The sequence below is a fragment of the Pogona vitticeps genome, chromosome 2 (genome assembly GCF_051106095.1).
Source record: "Pogona vitticeps strain Pit_001003342236 chromosome 2, PviZW2.1, whole genome shotgun sequence".
Lineage (NCBI taxonomy): Eukaryota > Metazoa > Chordata > Lepidosauria > Squamata > Agamidae > Pogona > Pogona vitticeps.
Window position 1 is genome coordinate 195,684,946 of NC_135784.1, and position 13,787 is coordinate 195,698,732.

Genomic DNA, 13,787 nt, shown 5'->3' on the forward strand with positions numbered 1-13,787 from the left:
TCAACGGAACCTAATTCTAATCAACTATGCAAAGGATTAGACTGTAAATACAGATGCTATAATTTTCCCCATATAAACATGACACTAGAATTTTTAAGTAAAGATGCAATCTTAGGCACTTAATAGGAAATTAACTATATTGATATGAAGAGGGAAGTTCAGAAAAAATGTTATACATCAGGATGCATGTGTGCCTTGCAAATGAATTACAGTATTCTGTTTAATGTAACATATCCTAGGAAGAATGCATAATAATGTTGTGTTAAATAATATAATGTTAAAAAATAATCACATTTGGAGCCTGACTTTGGGATCTTTTACACTAAGAAACAGCAGCAGCAGAAAAATTTGCAGTGAATATTCCCATGTTATTTTTTCACTTTGTACTTTCAATTGTCTTAAGTAAATTACATTGATACACACTTTGCTTTCCAAAGGCTGTCTCTAGGGTGTCCAGAATGTCACTGTAAACAACACAGAAATTACAGAGAAGTATTTACCAAAGTCTGTTATGTTTGTCCCAAGGCAATCTTTTTATGTATTGTTAGATGAGGTGGCTGGATAACTCAGTGAGTGAGGTATCTGGTTGGGAGTTCGATTCCCCACTGGGCCTCCTTGAGAGGGGCTGGATTTGATGATCCACAGGGTCTCTTCCAGCTCTGCAGTTCTAAAGGTATTAAGAGTATTATCGAGGGAAGGGAGAAAGAAAGCAAAAGCCCTAAGCTTTCAGAGCATTCTATTTCCCAAGGTGAGGCCAACACCTCTGGAAACTTGTGGCCAGTTGTTAAGAGTGGAAAAAGCTGGAACATCTTTCCTGCTTCCTTTCAGAACCAAAACAAATGGCTTCCTTACTCCTGTTAGCTATGCTCACACAAATTTTGTTTCCATAAGCCTTTTCCAGTAACACAGCCTGGCACAACCTCTCACATATCCTCTAGCTGTCCCATTCACACTAGCTTTCTGCCTGTTACATATTTGCCACTGTGGCGTTTACCCCGTGGTCCCTGCTTGTTTCACCAAACACAGCGCTCACGAAGGTGGCCCAACATGCCCTTTAATGCGCTGCCACCAGTTGATCTCTTTATCAACCTATATTTTCTATGAAAGACTGAGGTCCTTTCAGTACTGAACTTTTAAACAGAAACAGGTTTATTGATTACAAGTTGTTTCAGGAATAATTCTTAAGCACATTCTTAAAGTTACACAAAGGTTCTGTATTTTCCTTCAACCTCTCTTAATTAATACAGGTCACACTCTAATCACTCCTTAAACTCTCTCTCTGCCTCAAACCCTCAAACTTTCTCTCCTCTCTGTCTCTTACTGACCTAACTAGACTGTGATTCACCCCTCCCTTCTAGTTTTTCTGGCTCCGCCTCCCAACAGCTCCCATTGGTGCAGGCCAATACCATTTTATACAGTATATATAGGAAGATAGGGTGTTCGCTACATAAAAAGGTAAAGGTTCCCCTTGACAATTTTTTTCCAGTCGTGTTCGACTCTAGGGAGTGGCGCTCATCCCCGTTTCCAAGCCATAGAGCCAGCGTTTGTCCGAAGACAATCTTCCGTGGTCACATGGCCAGTGCGACTTAGACACGGAATGCTGTTACCTTCCCGCCGAGGTGGTCCCTATTTATCTACTGTACTTGCATTTACATGCTTTCGAACTGCTAGGTTGGCGGGAGCTGGGACAAGCGATGGGAGCTCACTCCGTCGCGTGGATTCGATCTTACGATTGCTTGGTCTTCTGACCCTGCAGCACAGGTTTCTGCGGTTTAGCCCGCAGCGCCACCACGTCCCAATGTTCGCTACATACCTCCCCCCTTAATAAGTTTTTTCTATGAGGGGAAACCCAGCAGTTTGCCCTCATAAACAAACTGCTAATTACATGCAAATATAAGAATAACTTACCAATTTTTATACATACCTTATAATACAATTTTTCTTTCTATTACTATGGTCACCAAATCAAAATTATTACTTTAAACATCCAAGACAATTAATACAGTTAAAACATTTGCATTAATCACTTTTCCTTTACATAAGGCTACTTACCATTATTTTGACCATCATTATACACCTCTCAGTTCATCAACATCCAAATAAACATTTCTATCGTACTTCATAACTAGTACACAACATTACAAACTCTGTTATCCACCCATTAGTCATTTGGCCTTCGAGACCATGTCTCTGTAACCACATTTAAAGATCCTTTTATATTTTTAATTTCAAAGTCATAATCTTGGAGAATCAAGGACCATCTGTTCAGTTTGCTACTGTTCATTTGCAAAGTTCGCAACCATTTCAAAGGTGAGTGGTCAGTGCAGTGGGTAAACATTCTTCTCCATCTGTATGGCTTACGTTTCTTCCAGGTCCATACAATAGACAGGTATGCCCTCTCGATGACAGACAAATGTCTCTCACAAGGTTGAAGTCTTCTGCTGGTAAAAGTCACTGGGCATAGACTCTCACTGTCATCCACTTGGCACAGTGAATGAAAAGAGATGAAGGCTACAAAGGCCCCACAGCTGAGAATGGATGTTTTAGCTGCATTTAGCTGGACAACTGGGAGTGAGTGGAATCTGCCCACTTTACTCCTAAGGGGGTGAGCTGGAACATAGGATACCAACCTTTTCTACTCCAAGAAGAAGACCAGACCCAGGCAATGTAGCTCAAGAAACATCTCCTTGTACCATGCAGTAAGATATACAACGGGGCTGATACTCAGTATGGTGTAGTAGATAGGGTGAGGTACTAGGACTCAAGAGACCTGGGTTAAAATCCCTGCTTGGCCATGGGAATTCATGGCTAGAACTGGTAAAACCATTCCTTAAATATCCCACTTACCCTGAAAGCCCTATCTAGGTCACTGTAAGTCAGTTCCTACATGATGGTACATAACAAAGCAACAGAGTGGCTAGTTAGACATCACCAGCAAAGGAAAACATGCATCACCAAAAAAGAGGGCACAATTTTGCATAGTATTATGTGAGTTAATTTGTATGCATGGATGCACTATTAGAAATGATTTTAATAATTTAAACGGAGTTACAGTGCATTTTAATCAAGTGGGGGAAGACAAGGGCCAGACCTTCTGACTCAGCTCCCCTGGTGTTGCTAACTATAAATGAACAATGTCAAGGTTCCCATATGGTTCTTTACCTTTAAATCAAGCTTGGATTAGACAGCCCTTTAAATGAACAACACCTTCAAAGGGTAAGTTGTTCTCTGGCAGACTTTCAGCTGGACAATTGTCTTCCATAAAAGAGAACTTGTGGCCACTGTAGAAAATAACAAGGATGCAGGAGTTAAGATATTCTGCTTCTAGTTTCAAAGACATCTTTTTAGTCTCCGTCTCTCTCAATCTCTCTAGCTATGTAGGAATATAAGTGTCTTTATAGCTAAATTTGGAACAATAGTAAAAAATGGCCACACATTTATCATTAATAAGCTAAACAAAGTTATATTTACATAGAAAACAAGCTATTTTAATTTGTCACGTTAATAAATGCCCTGATAGAATAAGGGCGAAAAACCTCAGCCATTACTTTACTCCTTTCCCTTTCTCTCTGTTTTGAACTTTAGAGGAGGTGGAGGAAGACTATAAGTTGTTTAATTTTTGAACATCCATTTTTTATTCAGCAAAAGCCCTTCTTTGGCTTTCCCTTTATGAGGGAGAAGGGGAAAACCAAAGAAGAGTTTTTGCTTTGTCTTATCTCTTTGTTCTTATGTTTCTTTAGCATCCTTGAGGCTGGACAATGCAGACCTTCGAAAGGGAGGAGAAACAAGAGTTTTTATCATGTAGCTTATTGATGATCCTGTCCACAGGCAATAGCCTCCTTTCCCATAACTCACAGCCAAATAAATCTAAATTCAAATATATGTTGGCCATAATCAGTTTGGAATGGGCAGGAGCCTCTTGTGTTTGCACAGCTGCCTATGTGTTAGCAGAACCCCCTTGGGCTATCTGATCTCACATCTGGGAGAACAACTGCTGTGTGTCAAGATCAGGAGGGTCAAAAAGGTATGGGGATGAGTTACATTACATGCAAATCTCTCTCAAACTAGATTCACAATCAGTGTCTAAAATCCTGTTGTAAATTACATTGAATCATCCCCTGTATAATTTCATTGATTCAAATGGTTCTATTCTAACTGTAATTTACTGTAAATTTACTGTAATTTACTGTATGCAACAGGATTTTTGCCATTATGTCAATACAAAGACAAGCCAATGTGAAGGTAGTCCTAAGTTATTTCCAGTATCCTCAGCCTTCTCATTAGGGACGTGGTGGTGCTGTGCGTTAAACCTCAGAAGCCTCTGTGCTGTAAGGTCAGAAGCAGTCATAAGATCAAATCCACAAGACAGAGTGAGCTCCTATCACTTGTCCCAGCTCCCGCCAATCTAGAGGTTCAAAAGCATGTAAAAATGTGAGTAGATAAATAGGTACCACCTCGGTGGGAAGGTAACAGCATTCCATGTCTAGTCGCGCTGCCCACGTGACCACGGAAACTGTCTTTGGACAAATGCTGGCTCTATGGCTTGGAAATGAGGATGAGCACCATCCCCTAGAGTCGGACACGACTGGACTAAATGTAAAGGGGAACGTTTACCAGCCTTCTCAGGTTGTTAGGATTGTACCCTAAATTATCACAAGATAAGCACTGCTGCAGAAAAACAAACAAGCAAACCTCAAGTTAAACCCTAATTAGATTTCCAACAGGATGCCTAGCCTGCATCCATCCCCTCCACACTTTGGAAGCATCTATTAGAAAATACGCAACTAAACTGGTAGCTTAATTGATTGTAATACATTAGGACAGTGGTTCCCAGTCTTTCCTTCACTTGTGTACCCCTTGGCTGCCTATTTCCATAAACTGTACCCTTTATATTAGGGGGTGGAGCAAGGGAGACTCTCCACCCTCTTGTCTAAAGGCTGCTTCCTCATTGCCTTTGGTAGTGTGTGCCAGCCAAGGAACCTCACGGAGCAGTGGTTAAACTGCAGTACTGCAGCCAAAACTCTGCTCATGACCCAGGTTCAATCCCAGGAAGCTGGCTAGAGGTTCACTCAGCCTTCCATCGTTCCAAGGCCAGTAAATTGAGTACCCAGCTTGCTGGTGTGTGCGTGCAATGTGTAACTTGCATAATTAAATTGCAAACCCGGCCAAAGAATGCTTTAAGCACCATGGGACAGTGTATAAGAAAAATGCTTTGTTGTTTGTTTGTTTTTTGCTGTTAAAATCTGTAAGGAATTTTGTCCATGTACAAACTGCTGTGGACAGGAAAGGAGCAATGGCACAAGCCCCTGAATAAGTGGCTGAATAAAAATGGAGCAGCTTTCATGTGGGGAGAGAATGAAGAAGGCAAGGGAATTCTCATTGCTTCAGGATATAAATAAGTGGCACACACTGTTGACATATGTGCCATTTCCTGACATTTTTATTTTCTTTTTCTGAGTATCCATAAATGCCCTGGTTTGAACCCCTGCGGGCACAGGTTGGGTGGGAGTCACTGCATTAGTGCTTATCTCTGCCTTATTAAAAGTTATGGGTGAAACCTGGTATACCACTTTAGCCTTTCTATACTACCAACCAAAGGATCTCTAGCGACGGGAATCTCCTGACAGAGAAGCTAGAAAAAGTTGATGCTGCTGATGTCATAAAAGGTGAAGCACCGAGGAGTCAGACTGGATTTCAAACGAAATGTTATATGTAACGGTCCGTCTCTGCGTTCCACACTGACTAATCGGCGGAAGACGTGAGATCGAAAGTCAAGGCACTTCGAACTTAACTGCTCCTTTTTGCTTCTGTTTGAAACAATGTGTCCAATCACAGGTGCCCGAAAATTCCGAATTTCTCGCGTAATTTCCAGCAAAGGCATGCCATGTTTTGGACTACAGCTCCCAGACTCCGCAGTGGCCTGGAGGATTCTGGAAGCTGTAGTTCTGGAACGAATCTTTCTCGCTTTTATGGTATTTTTGGGTCTTTCTTATTTCCACCCCGAGAAAAGGGAGGGGGCCTCTTAAGAGTTCATTCATTGTTCGTAATATGTATTGTCTTTTAATGCCGTCCACCGCCGTTGTATACACATTGTTTGCAACTTTAAATATTGTCTTTCATTGTTGTGTGCCGCCTTGAGCCCTGGTCTAGGAGAAAGGCGGGGTAAACAAACTGTAATTAAATAAATAATAAACGTTGCCTGCCCATTGCCACCAGTCGAGGGAGGAACTCTATGCTCCCAGCGACCGCCTCCTCCGCCTCCTCCTCGGCGGAAGTTTTGTCGCTTCTTGGAGCGACCATTTCCGGCGCCTCTCTGGCCCCCCGTTTCCTTCCACTTTGTGGTTGGCTGGGAGCGGCCTGTGGGACAATAATAGCAGCATCATGGCCGGCATCAAAGGTAGCCTTCCTCTGGCGGTTTTCCGAGGGTGGGTTGCGGAGGGAGGAAGAAATGGACGGGGGGCGGATGTGAGCGGGGGGGGGGGGTCTCAAAAGGCCAGGCCGCTGATCTCGGGGAGGGCCGCCGCTAGTCCACCCTGAGGATGACGTACCCCTACGATGTTCGGGGGCCCCCCGCTTTGTTACCATAGCAACGGGAGCCTGGCTGTGATGATGCGCTGCTTGGCCAGAGAAGCGCGCAGGCTGGGAGTGTCCTATTGTTTCCTCACCCCCCCCCTTTTATTCAAGCCTTCTGTTCGGGTCCTGGCCCTCCTCGAAATTCCCCTTTTTTATGAGGTTCTTGGCAGAGGCTGGAGAACGACGGGTGGGGTTGCGAGCAATGTTCCGGAGGCACCCAGGCCCCGTCGGTGTGGTTGCATTTTGATAGGTTTCCATCAACTCTGGAGAGTTTTTTAAAAAAACGATGTGCTCCTTTTGTAAATGCTTATTAGCCATGTTGGTTCAGTAGAACCTCCATGTGCAGAGATCGTATATCTGCTGAACTAGATGATGGGATAGAGCTGCTGCCTTTATGCCCTGCCTGTTAGCTTTCCAAGACACAACCTGGCTGGGGGTGGCAGCAGGTATTGGAAACACAAAGAAATCCAGAGATGAACCTTTGGGCTGCAGTTTGCATAGGTGTATAAAGCACATATACTCTCTTTAGGGCTCTTTTTAGATTATCCTTCACTTCCTGAATGTCATGTTGAAGTAACCAGATGTAGAGAAGGCTTCTGTGTGTTTAATAGGAGAACATACTGTTTTATTACATGCATATCTGCCTTTTTGCTCATGTTAAATTGTGTCATAACATTAATCATATAACTACACACACATGGTGGAGCATGTGTTTATTTCGAAGGATAGTTGGCCAGTTGGAGAAAGGCTAAAGATAAAGGTGGCACATAGGCAGGAGCTGAAGATGCTTCCAAGCAAAACCATAATAGAATGAGTGGATTCTTATCTCTCGTTGCTTGTGAACCTTTGCCAGTGAGGAGGAGGCTACACACAAATTGTTTTCATTTAAAAAATAACAACAATGTGAGGAATGTCCTTAAAAACCTACTGGAATGTAAAAAGCACTGGACTAATATCTATGATGAATTAGTGGGAAAGAGGAGATAAATGAACTTCCATAGTTTATTCTGTGCTGTAGTCAACAGTACATATGTTGTGTAATTAGATGGCTGCCTGTGTGTGTTTGTGCACATGCGATCAAGTTGATTCCAACTTATGGCAACCGTTTTCATGGTTTTTTGGTTTGAGAATACACTGAAGTGGTTTACCATTCTTTTTTCTGGGGGGCATCCTGGGATTGTGCAGCTTGCCCAAGGCAGTACAGACTAGCTCTTCTCCCTGGGGGCATAGTGGAGAATTAACCTCCAAACCTCTGGCTCTGCAGCTCATTGAGCTATCCAGCCAACGTCTTCGTTACTAAATCACTCTATAACTTGTTTCAATGTGACCCTTAAGGTACAACAGGGGGAGGACATGTTACATTATTTTGTATTTTCTGCCTCCATCCATCAATTTAAGTCACTGTTGCTAAAAACTGGATTATTCTATAGATATTTTTACTCAATATGGTTGAATTGCATTGGTGAGAACAGAAACCATTCTTTGATCTCGTTTCTGTCTGCAGAGGGAGGAAATAATCTACTATTTTGAAGTAATGATATGGTTTTATGTACTTTTTTTCAGCTTTGATTAGCCTGTCCTTTGGAGGAGCCGTTGGACTAATGTTTCTTATGCTTGGTTGTGCCCTTCCACAGTATAAGTGCGTATATTTTTTTACACATATTGTTTAGATGCCATTTTAGTTCATTTTGAATTTCTATTCTTTTGCCTGAAGCTAATGAATTAAAATAAACAAAACAAACCCTGATTGTAGCCAGGAACTAGGGACCTGTTAAGGCACAAAGAAAGGAAAAGAAAGTCATTTGTTGTAAAGGAAAATAAAATGAATTAGTTAACCAGAGCTTCATTTTGCTATCTTGCATAGTTCATGGATTGCAATCCACAGCCTCACTAAATTAAAGTAATTGGATATATGGCATTTTAGTCCTTCTTTCTTCAGTTAGTCAGTCCTAGAAGAATAGTTGTTTATTTGCTTTCAATAAGGTGGTGATATCACAGTTGACAGTTTATTGCTAAAGCAGGCTTCACTGATATTTTTTCTTCAAAAATTTTTGTTTTAAAGGGAAAAGGTTATTATGACATCTAATTCTGCAGTTAAGAGTTAAACTGGGGAACATTACTTAGAGCTAGGCAAAAACAATAGAACAAAACAAACAACAACAAAACAACAACAAACATGAAATAGGGACTATAGTGTGTGCTTTCACAGTGAATGAATAGGAAAAGGATTGCAGATGAAAATGTTATGTAAATATATTTGTAAGTAAGGAGAATATTTTATTTGTAAGGCTGTCAGAGCCTTTTTAGGAAAAACTCATCCAAGAAATGGAATGGATAATAATCACAATAATAAAGGAAGAATGTTATTTTGCAAATAGACAATTAACTTTTCTTTCTTTGCTCCTAGCCAATACTGGCCCTTGTTTGTTCTTTTCTTCTACACCCTCTCTCCAATTCCATACTGCATAGCAAGAAGAGTAGTTGAAGACACAGATGCTACAAGCAACGCCTGCAAAGAACTTGCTATATTTCTAACGACAGGCATTGTTGTCTCAGCATTTGGGCTTCCGATTGTATTTGCTAGAGCACAGCTGGTTAGTATTTCTTTAGATTCCACTCACACCATGGTATTCCATTTATACGTGAAAAACGAGAGTTGCTGAAAGAGGAGTGGTGGACATCTTGTTTGATTTGAAAAGCTCACAGGGCTGACTTCAGATTATTTGTTGTTCATCCTTGTGGAAACAGACACTAGTCTGGAACTTCTTCGGTTGCTGCAGAAGATTCAAGGGAATTCTTGCCATTCATATAGAGAGCCAGTAGGGAAGACTTGAGCTGAGCATTTTTTCACAGTAACTGACACTCAGTTTGAACTGAATGTGCGTCCCAGACTCAAGTCTACTCTGCTGTTGCTGAGACCATGGTTAGTCCAAGCAGAGTCGACCATGTTCGCTGTGGCATGATAACTTCCAGCATGACAGGTGTCCCATGATTGATGCTGCTCTAAAGTAGCTTCCTGATCTGTTGTCTAAGCAGAACAGAGGACCAGGAGGTACACAGACAGATATTCCTCTGCCCTTTAGAAGTATCTAAGGCCATCTATAGTACTTCAAACCATAAAAGCTGAAAGTCCCCACCTTAATACGCTTGGAGTTTTGCTTCAAATGTCAAGAATTTACCAAATAGTGTTAAATAAATCATTTATTGTTCTCTTTGTCTCAGCTTGAACTCCTACATTTCTCACCTATACTGTAGGGATAATATTGTAGAGCTTCTTCAGAATTGCTTAAGGATGGGCAGGGCACATTTACGCACTTGTGCGGGTGGGTGGGGCATCTGTGTGGGTGGGTGGGGCATCCGTGTCTGGGCGTGCATAGGGGGAGTGTGTACGGGGAGGGGCGGAGATGTGTCTCTGTGGCCCAGTCCTGCCAAGGCCATGGCCTGATACTGGGCTATGGACCGGAGGTTGGGCACCCCTGCCTTAGGGTACAGTGAGATGCTTCTTGATCACTCAAAATTAATTAAATGTCATCTTTACTATATGATCTTTGTTTGGGAGATCCAGACTTATTTCGATGAGTCTTTGGATATTTTGCCAATTGCAAAATAATGACTAGAGATGGGCATGAACCAGTTTGCCCCAGTCCATAAAGGCAGCAGCAGAGATGCTGCTGGTCTCCTCCCCACCTCCTCTGGCTCAAACAGCCAGTCACCAGGCCCAGTTTGCTTGTTTTTAACATCTCCTTGGCTAATCTCCCAGTTACGAGGAAGAGCACAGACTTTTCTGCCATACCCTTTTGTCTGAGTGGGAGATCAGCCAAGAGGGTGGGGCAGAGAAGCCTGAGCTGTTGCTGGAACTGGAAGATCAGTTGAGGTGGTGGAAAAAACAAAAGTGCTGAGCCTCATGTGTGACTGTTTGAGGCGGGGAGGGGAGCTGCAGCACCTCTGCTGCCACCTTTACGAACTGGGACAAACAGGTTCATGCCCATCTCTAATGGTGCCCTATTCTTGTATAACTGAAGAGATGGCAAACAGTCACAGAGAATGTTCTGAAAGCACATAGAATTGTTTAAGGCAGAGGTGAGCAAATGACAGTCTAGTAGTTATATTGGATCCAATGTAATTGCTCTGAATGGATTGAAATTCATCCATCCATCGTCATTCTTTTGGATACATCCCAATGGGTAATGTAACACATCTGTGTTTGTTTGCTTCTTTGTACAGTATATGTAACATTTTTCTTTCCCTTATTTGTAGATTTACTGGGGAGCCTGTGCACTTGTCCTCACAGGAAATACAGTCATATTTGCTACCATCCTAGGGTTTTTCTTGGTTTTCGGTAGCAATGATGACTTCAGCTGGCAGCAGTGGTGAAAAGAGTTGGAAAGAGAACTATCGGCATCTTATGTCATTCAGTGGCCATCCATATAACAGAAAGAACGGGCAATAAAGCGAATGTACTGTTTCCACAGAGGGACCCTAGGTGTAGGACACTCTGTAGTCACTTTTCCTCTCCTTTCACATACAACTTTTGCAATATGTTTGATTTAAATGTTTTTAAATGTTGATGCTGTTTTGTTTTAATGCTTTACTTTTATGTGAGAACCAGAATGCTTAAACATGATATCTTTGGGGGTTGTTTTTCTTTTTAAAAGAATATCATATTTCTGTCTAAACATAAAAACTGATCTTTTGACCATGCGTTAGTTTTAAGTTGTAATGTACAATTGGGCAACAAAATAGGCAACAAATCAAGAGTGCAATCCAGTTGAAGGTAAGTGTGTTTGAAGCTCTTTCCCAGGCATGTCTGTTTGGAAATAAGTCACACTCAGTTCAAAGGGGTTTACTTCCAAGTAAGTGTGCATAAACTGTGTGTGGGACCCATTCCAGATTTCAGTGGGAGATTTAAGCATGTGTCCAGAACTCTCACTCCTTTCTGAAATAAATGGGACATTAAAAACAGGATATTTTGTCCCTTATTAGCAAAAGTGGTCACATGTAAGCTGTATGGAAATGCAACAAGCTAAATTTAAGTGTACTCAGGCCTTGATCAGTATGCTGCTTATACCTGTACACAGCCGAAAACATTGTAATACCATTGGCATGAGGTGAGATGGCTTTTGACAATAATGGGATTCCTGAGTTTTAACTGCTTTAACAGCTTGTGCTCATTGTACAAATACGTTGGAAGTTTTTGTTAGTTGCTGGTGGAGTCAGAGAGGAGGAATGTGGTCTCTCAACGGGGAGCAGAAGATAACTGCCGTTCAAAATCCTTTTCTGAAAGCCCATTTTGAAATCTTCCTATTTATAAGTATTCTGTGCTTTGATATTTTCTGTCACCTTTTAAATGTTTTACCAAAGGGGAGGATGAAGGAATACCCATAAAACTACTGATTGCTGGCACAACTCAGCAGGACCGTTCTCCTTCACAAGCTACGTGGAAATGAGTAGTAGGGCTCTGCTCAGCTCACTTTCATTGTGCCTCTGGCTTGCACAGGAGAACTGCATGGTGGACTACACCCACTCTGTTTGCAAAGTATAAAAGGAGAACTTCTGCTTCCCTTAATTTATTTTATACGTGGTATAAAAAGGCTTTTCAAAAAAAGATGTAGGTAATAAATTAACTGACAGCTCATTTACTGGATTAGTATACAGTTGAACCTTGGCAACCTGGCAAATCTTTGACTGTAAAGATTTTATAGTGATTTTGTCAATGTTTCCATTAATGTATTAATTGTTCGCTCATAATTGTAGTTCTTTTAGAGTACCTATTACATGTAATTTGCAATATTTAATATTTGTTGCATACCTCTTAATTGTCTTTAACCATAAACTTCCATATTTTGTAGATATAATTATTTGAAGTGGTGCTTTGCTGGTGACTCCTTAGTAAAATACCTAGATGTCTCTGTCTGCGCCTAAACTGTATTTATGCAAACTAGCCAAGTCTAACTACTTTATTAAATCACAAACTTCCTTTTTTCAAAACAGTTGATAAAACCATGAGCATCATCCATTCACCTGTGGGTATGGCTTAATTGAGCCTTATTTCTTGCCTCTCTGACTGGTCCAAAAGCATTGTACAGTCCACACTGCATCTATATATCTATTTGCCCATCTCTGGGATCTTTTAGAGGTGGAGAAGAGATGGATGAATAAAAAAATTGTGCATGGTCTCCCATTTCAAGCAATGTCTGGAGAGCAGGAGGGAAGAGAGATGAATGGAGCCCCTTGCTGATCCCCCTTCTACTGAAAGAACTCTGTCCAAATTGGCACAGGGCTGGATTATACCTTGCAATTGCTGGCATCAAAACCCAAAGCAGGTGTTTTAACATAATGTTTCTATCAATGGACAAAGATACAAAAGCATAGGCAGTGCAGGCATTCTGTGTATTCTATTTAACATGATGTGATTCAGACCTTGAAGCCCATTGACTAGGATAGTTACATCAGTATTGCAGGTTCAGAATCCCCCCCCCCCCCGAGTGTTAAGTACAAGTGAGTTTGAAGAATATGCAGTTATTTGGATCTCAACTTAAATTTTAAACCAGACTTTTTTGTGAGTTGGGGATTTGAAAGCACAACTTTTACTGCATGACATGGAGTTCTATGCTCTCAAGCCCCTAACGTTCTTTTTGAAATTCCCTGCACAGACAGTGGAATAGTCTTAGCTATCATATATATGGATGCAAATTCATTTTCTGATCCTTCCAATCATGTGCTATAGCAAAATAGATTCTCTTCTTCCCTGTACTGCTGTTGCTTTCCTTTGTGAAATGGTTGGTACTTCTTGGCTAGGGGTCAGTTCTATTATATTTCATATTAGTATGTTTTCTGTGTATTAATTGTATGGTCAGCATTGTAGTGGCGATCACACTTATTTTTAGACATAGTGCTGTCTCCAATTATCAGGTTAGACGTTTGAGAGGTATGTCTTTTTTCCATGTAATATGCACTCAAAAGCATTGTCATTCTTCTACAAAGAGAAATTTTGATGAGAAAACAATAAAAAATTTAAATATCAAATTGTTCTGGCTTTTTAATTAGGATTTCTGTTGATCAAAAACCAAAAACATGTTTCATTCCACATCGTACGTGAAGTAGTTTTTTTGTTTTGTTTGAGGAGCAGGAAATTAATTATCCAGGCTTGGTAAGTTACCTGTCATCTGGTGGTATGATGAAATTGGCTCAGGTAGATGTATAGCTTGGCTAGT

At 41.2% G+C, this 13,787-nt stretch overlaps 1 protein-coding gene across 1 annotated transcript; it reads left to right on the forward strand.

The window, feature by feature from the left end:
• Window positions 1-6,224: 6,224 nt before the first annotated feature.
• On the forward strand, window positions 6,225-13,599 carry LEPROTL1 (leptin receptor overlapping transcript like 1). Its single transcript, XM_020814918.3, has 4 exons — window positions 6,225-6,397; window positions 8,137-8,212; window positions 8,981-9,167; window positions 10,831-13,599. The coding sequence occupies exons 1-4, from the start codon at window positions 6,382-6,384 to the stop codon at window positions 10,945-10,947; spliced, it is 396 nt and encodes a 131-aa protein (XP_020670577.1). The 5' UTR covers window positions 6,225-6,381; the 3' UTR covers window positions 10,948-13,599.
• The last annotated feature ends 188 nt before the right edge of the window (window positions 13,600-13,787 follow it).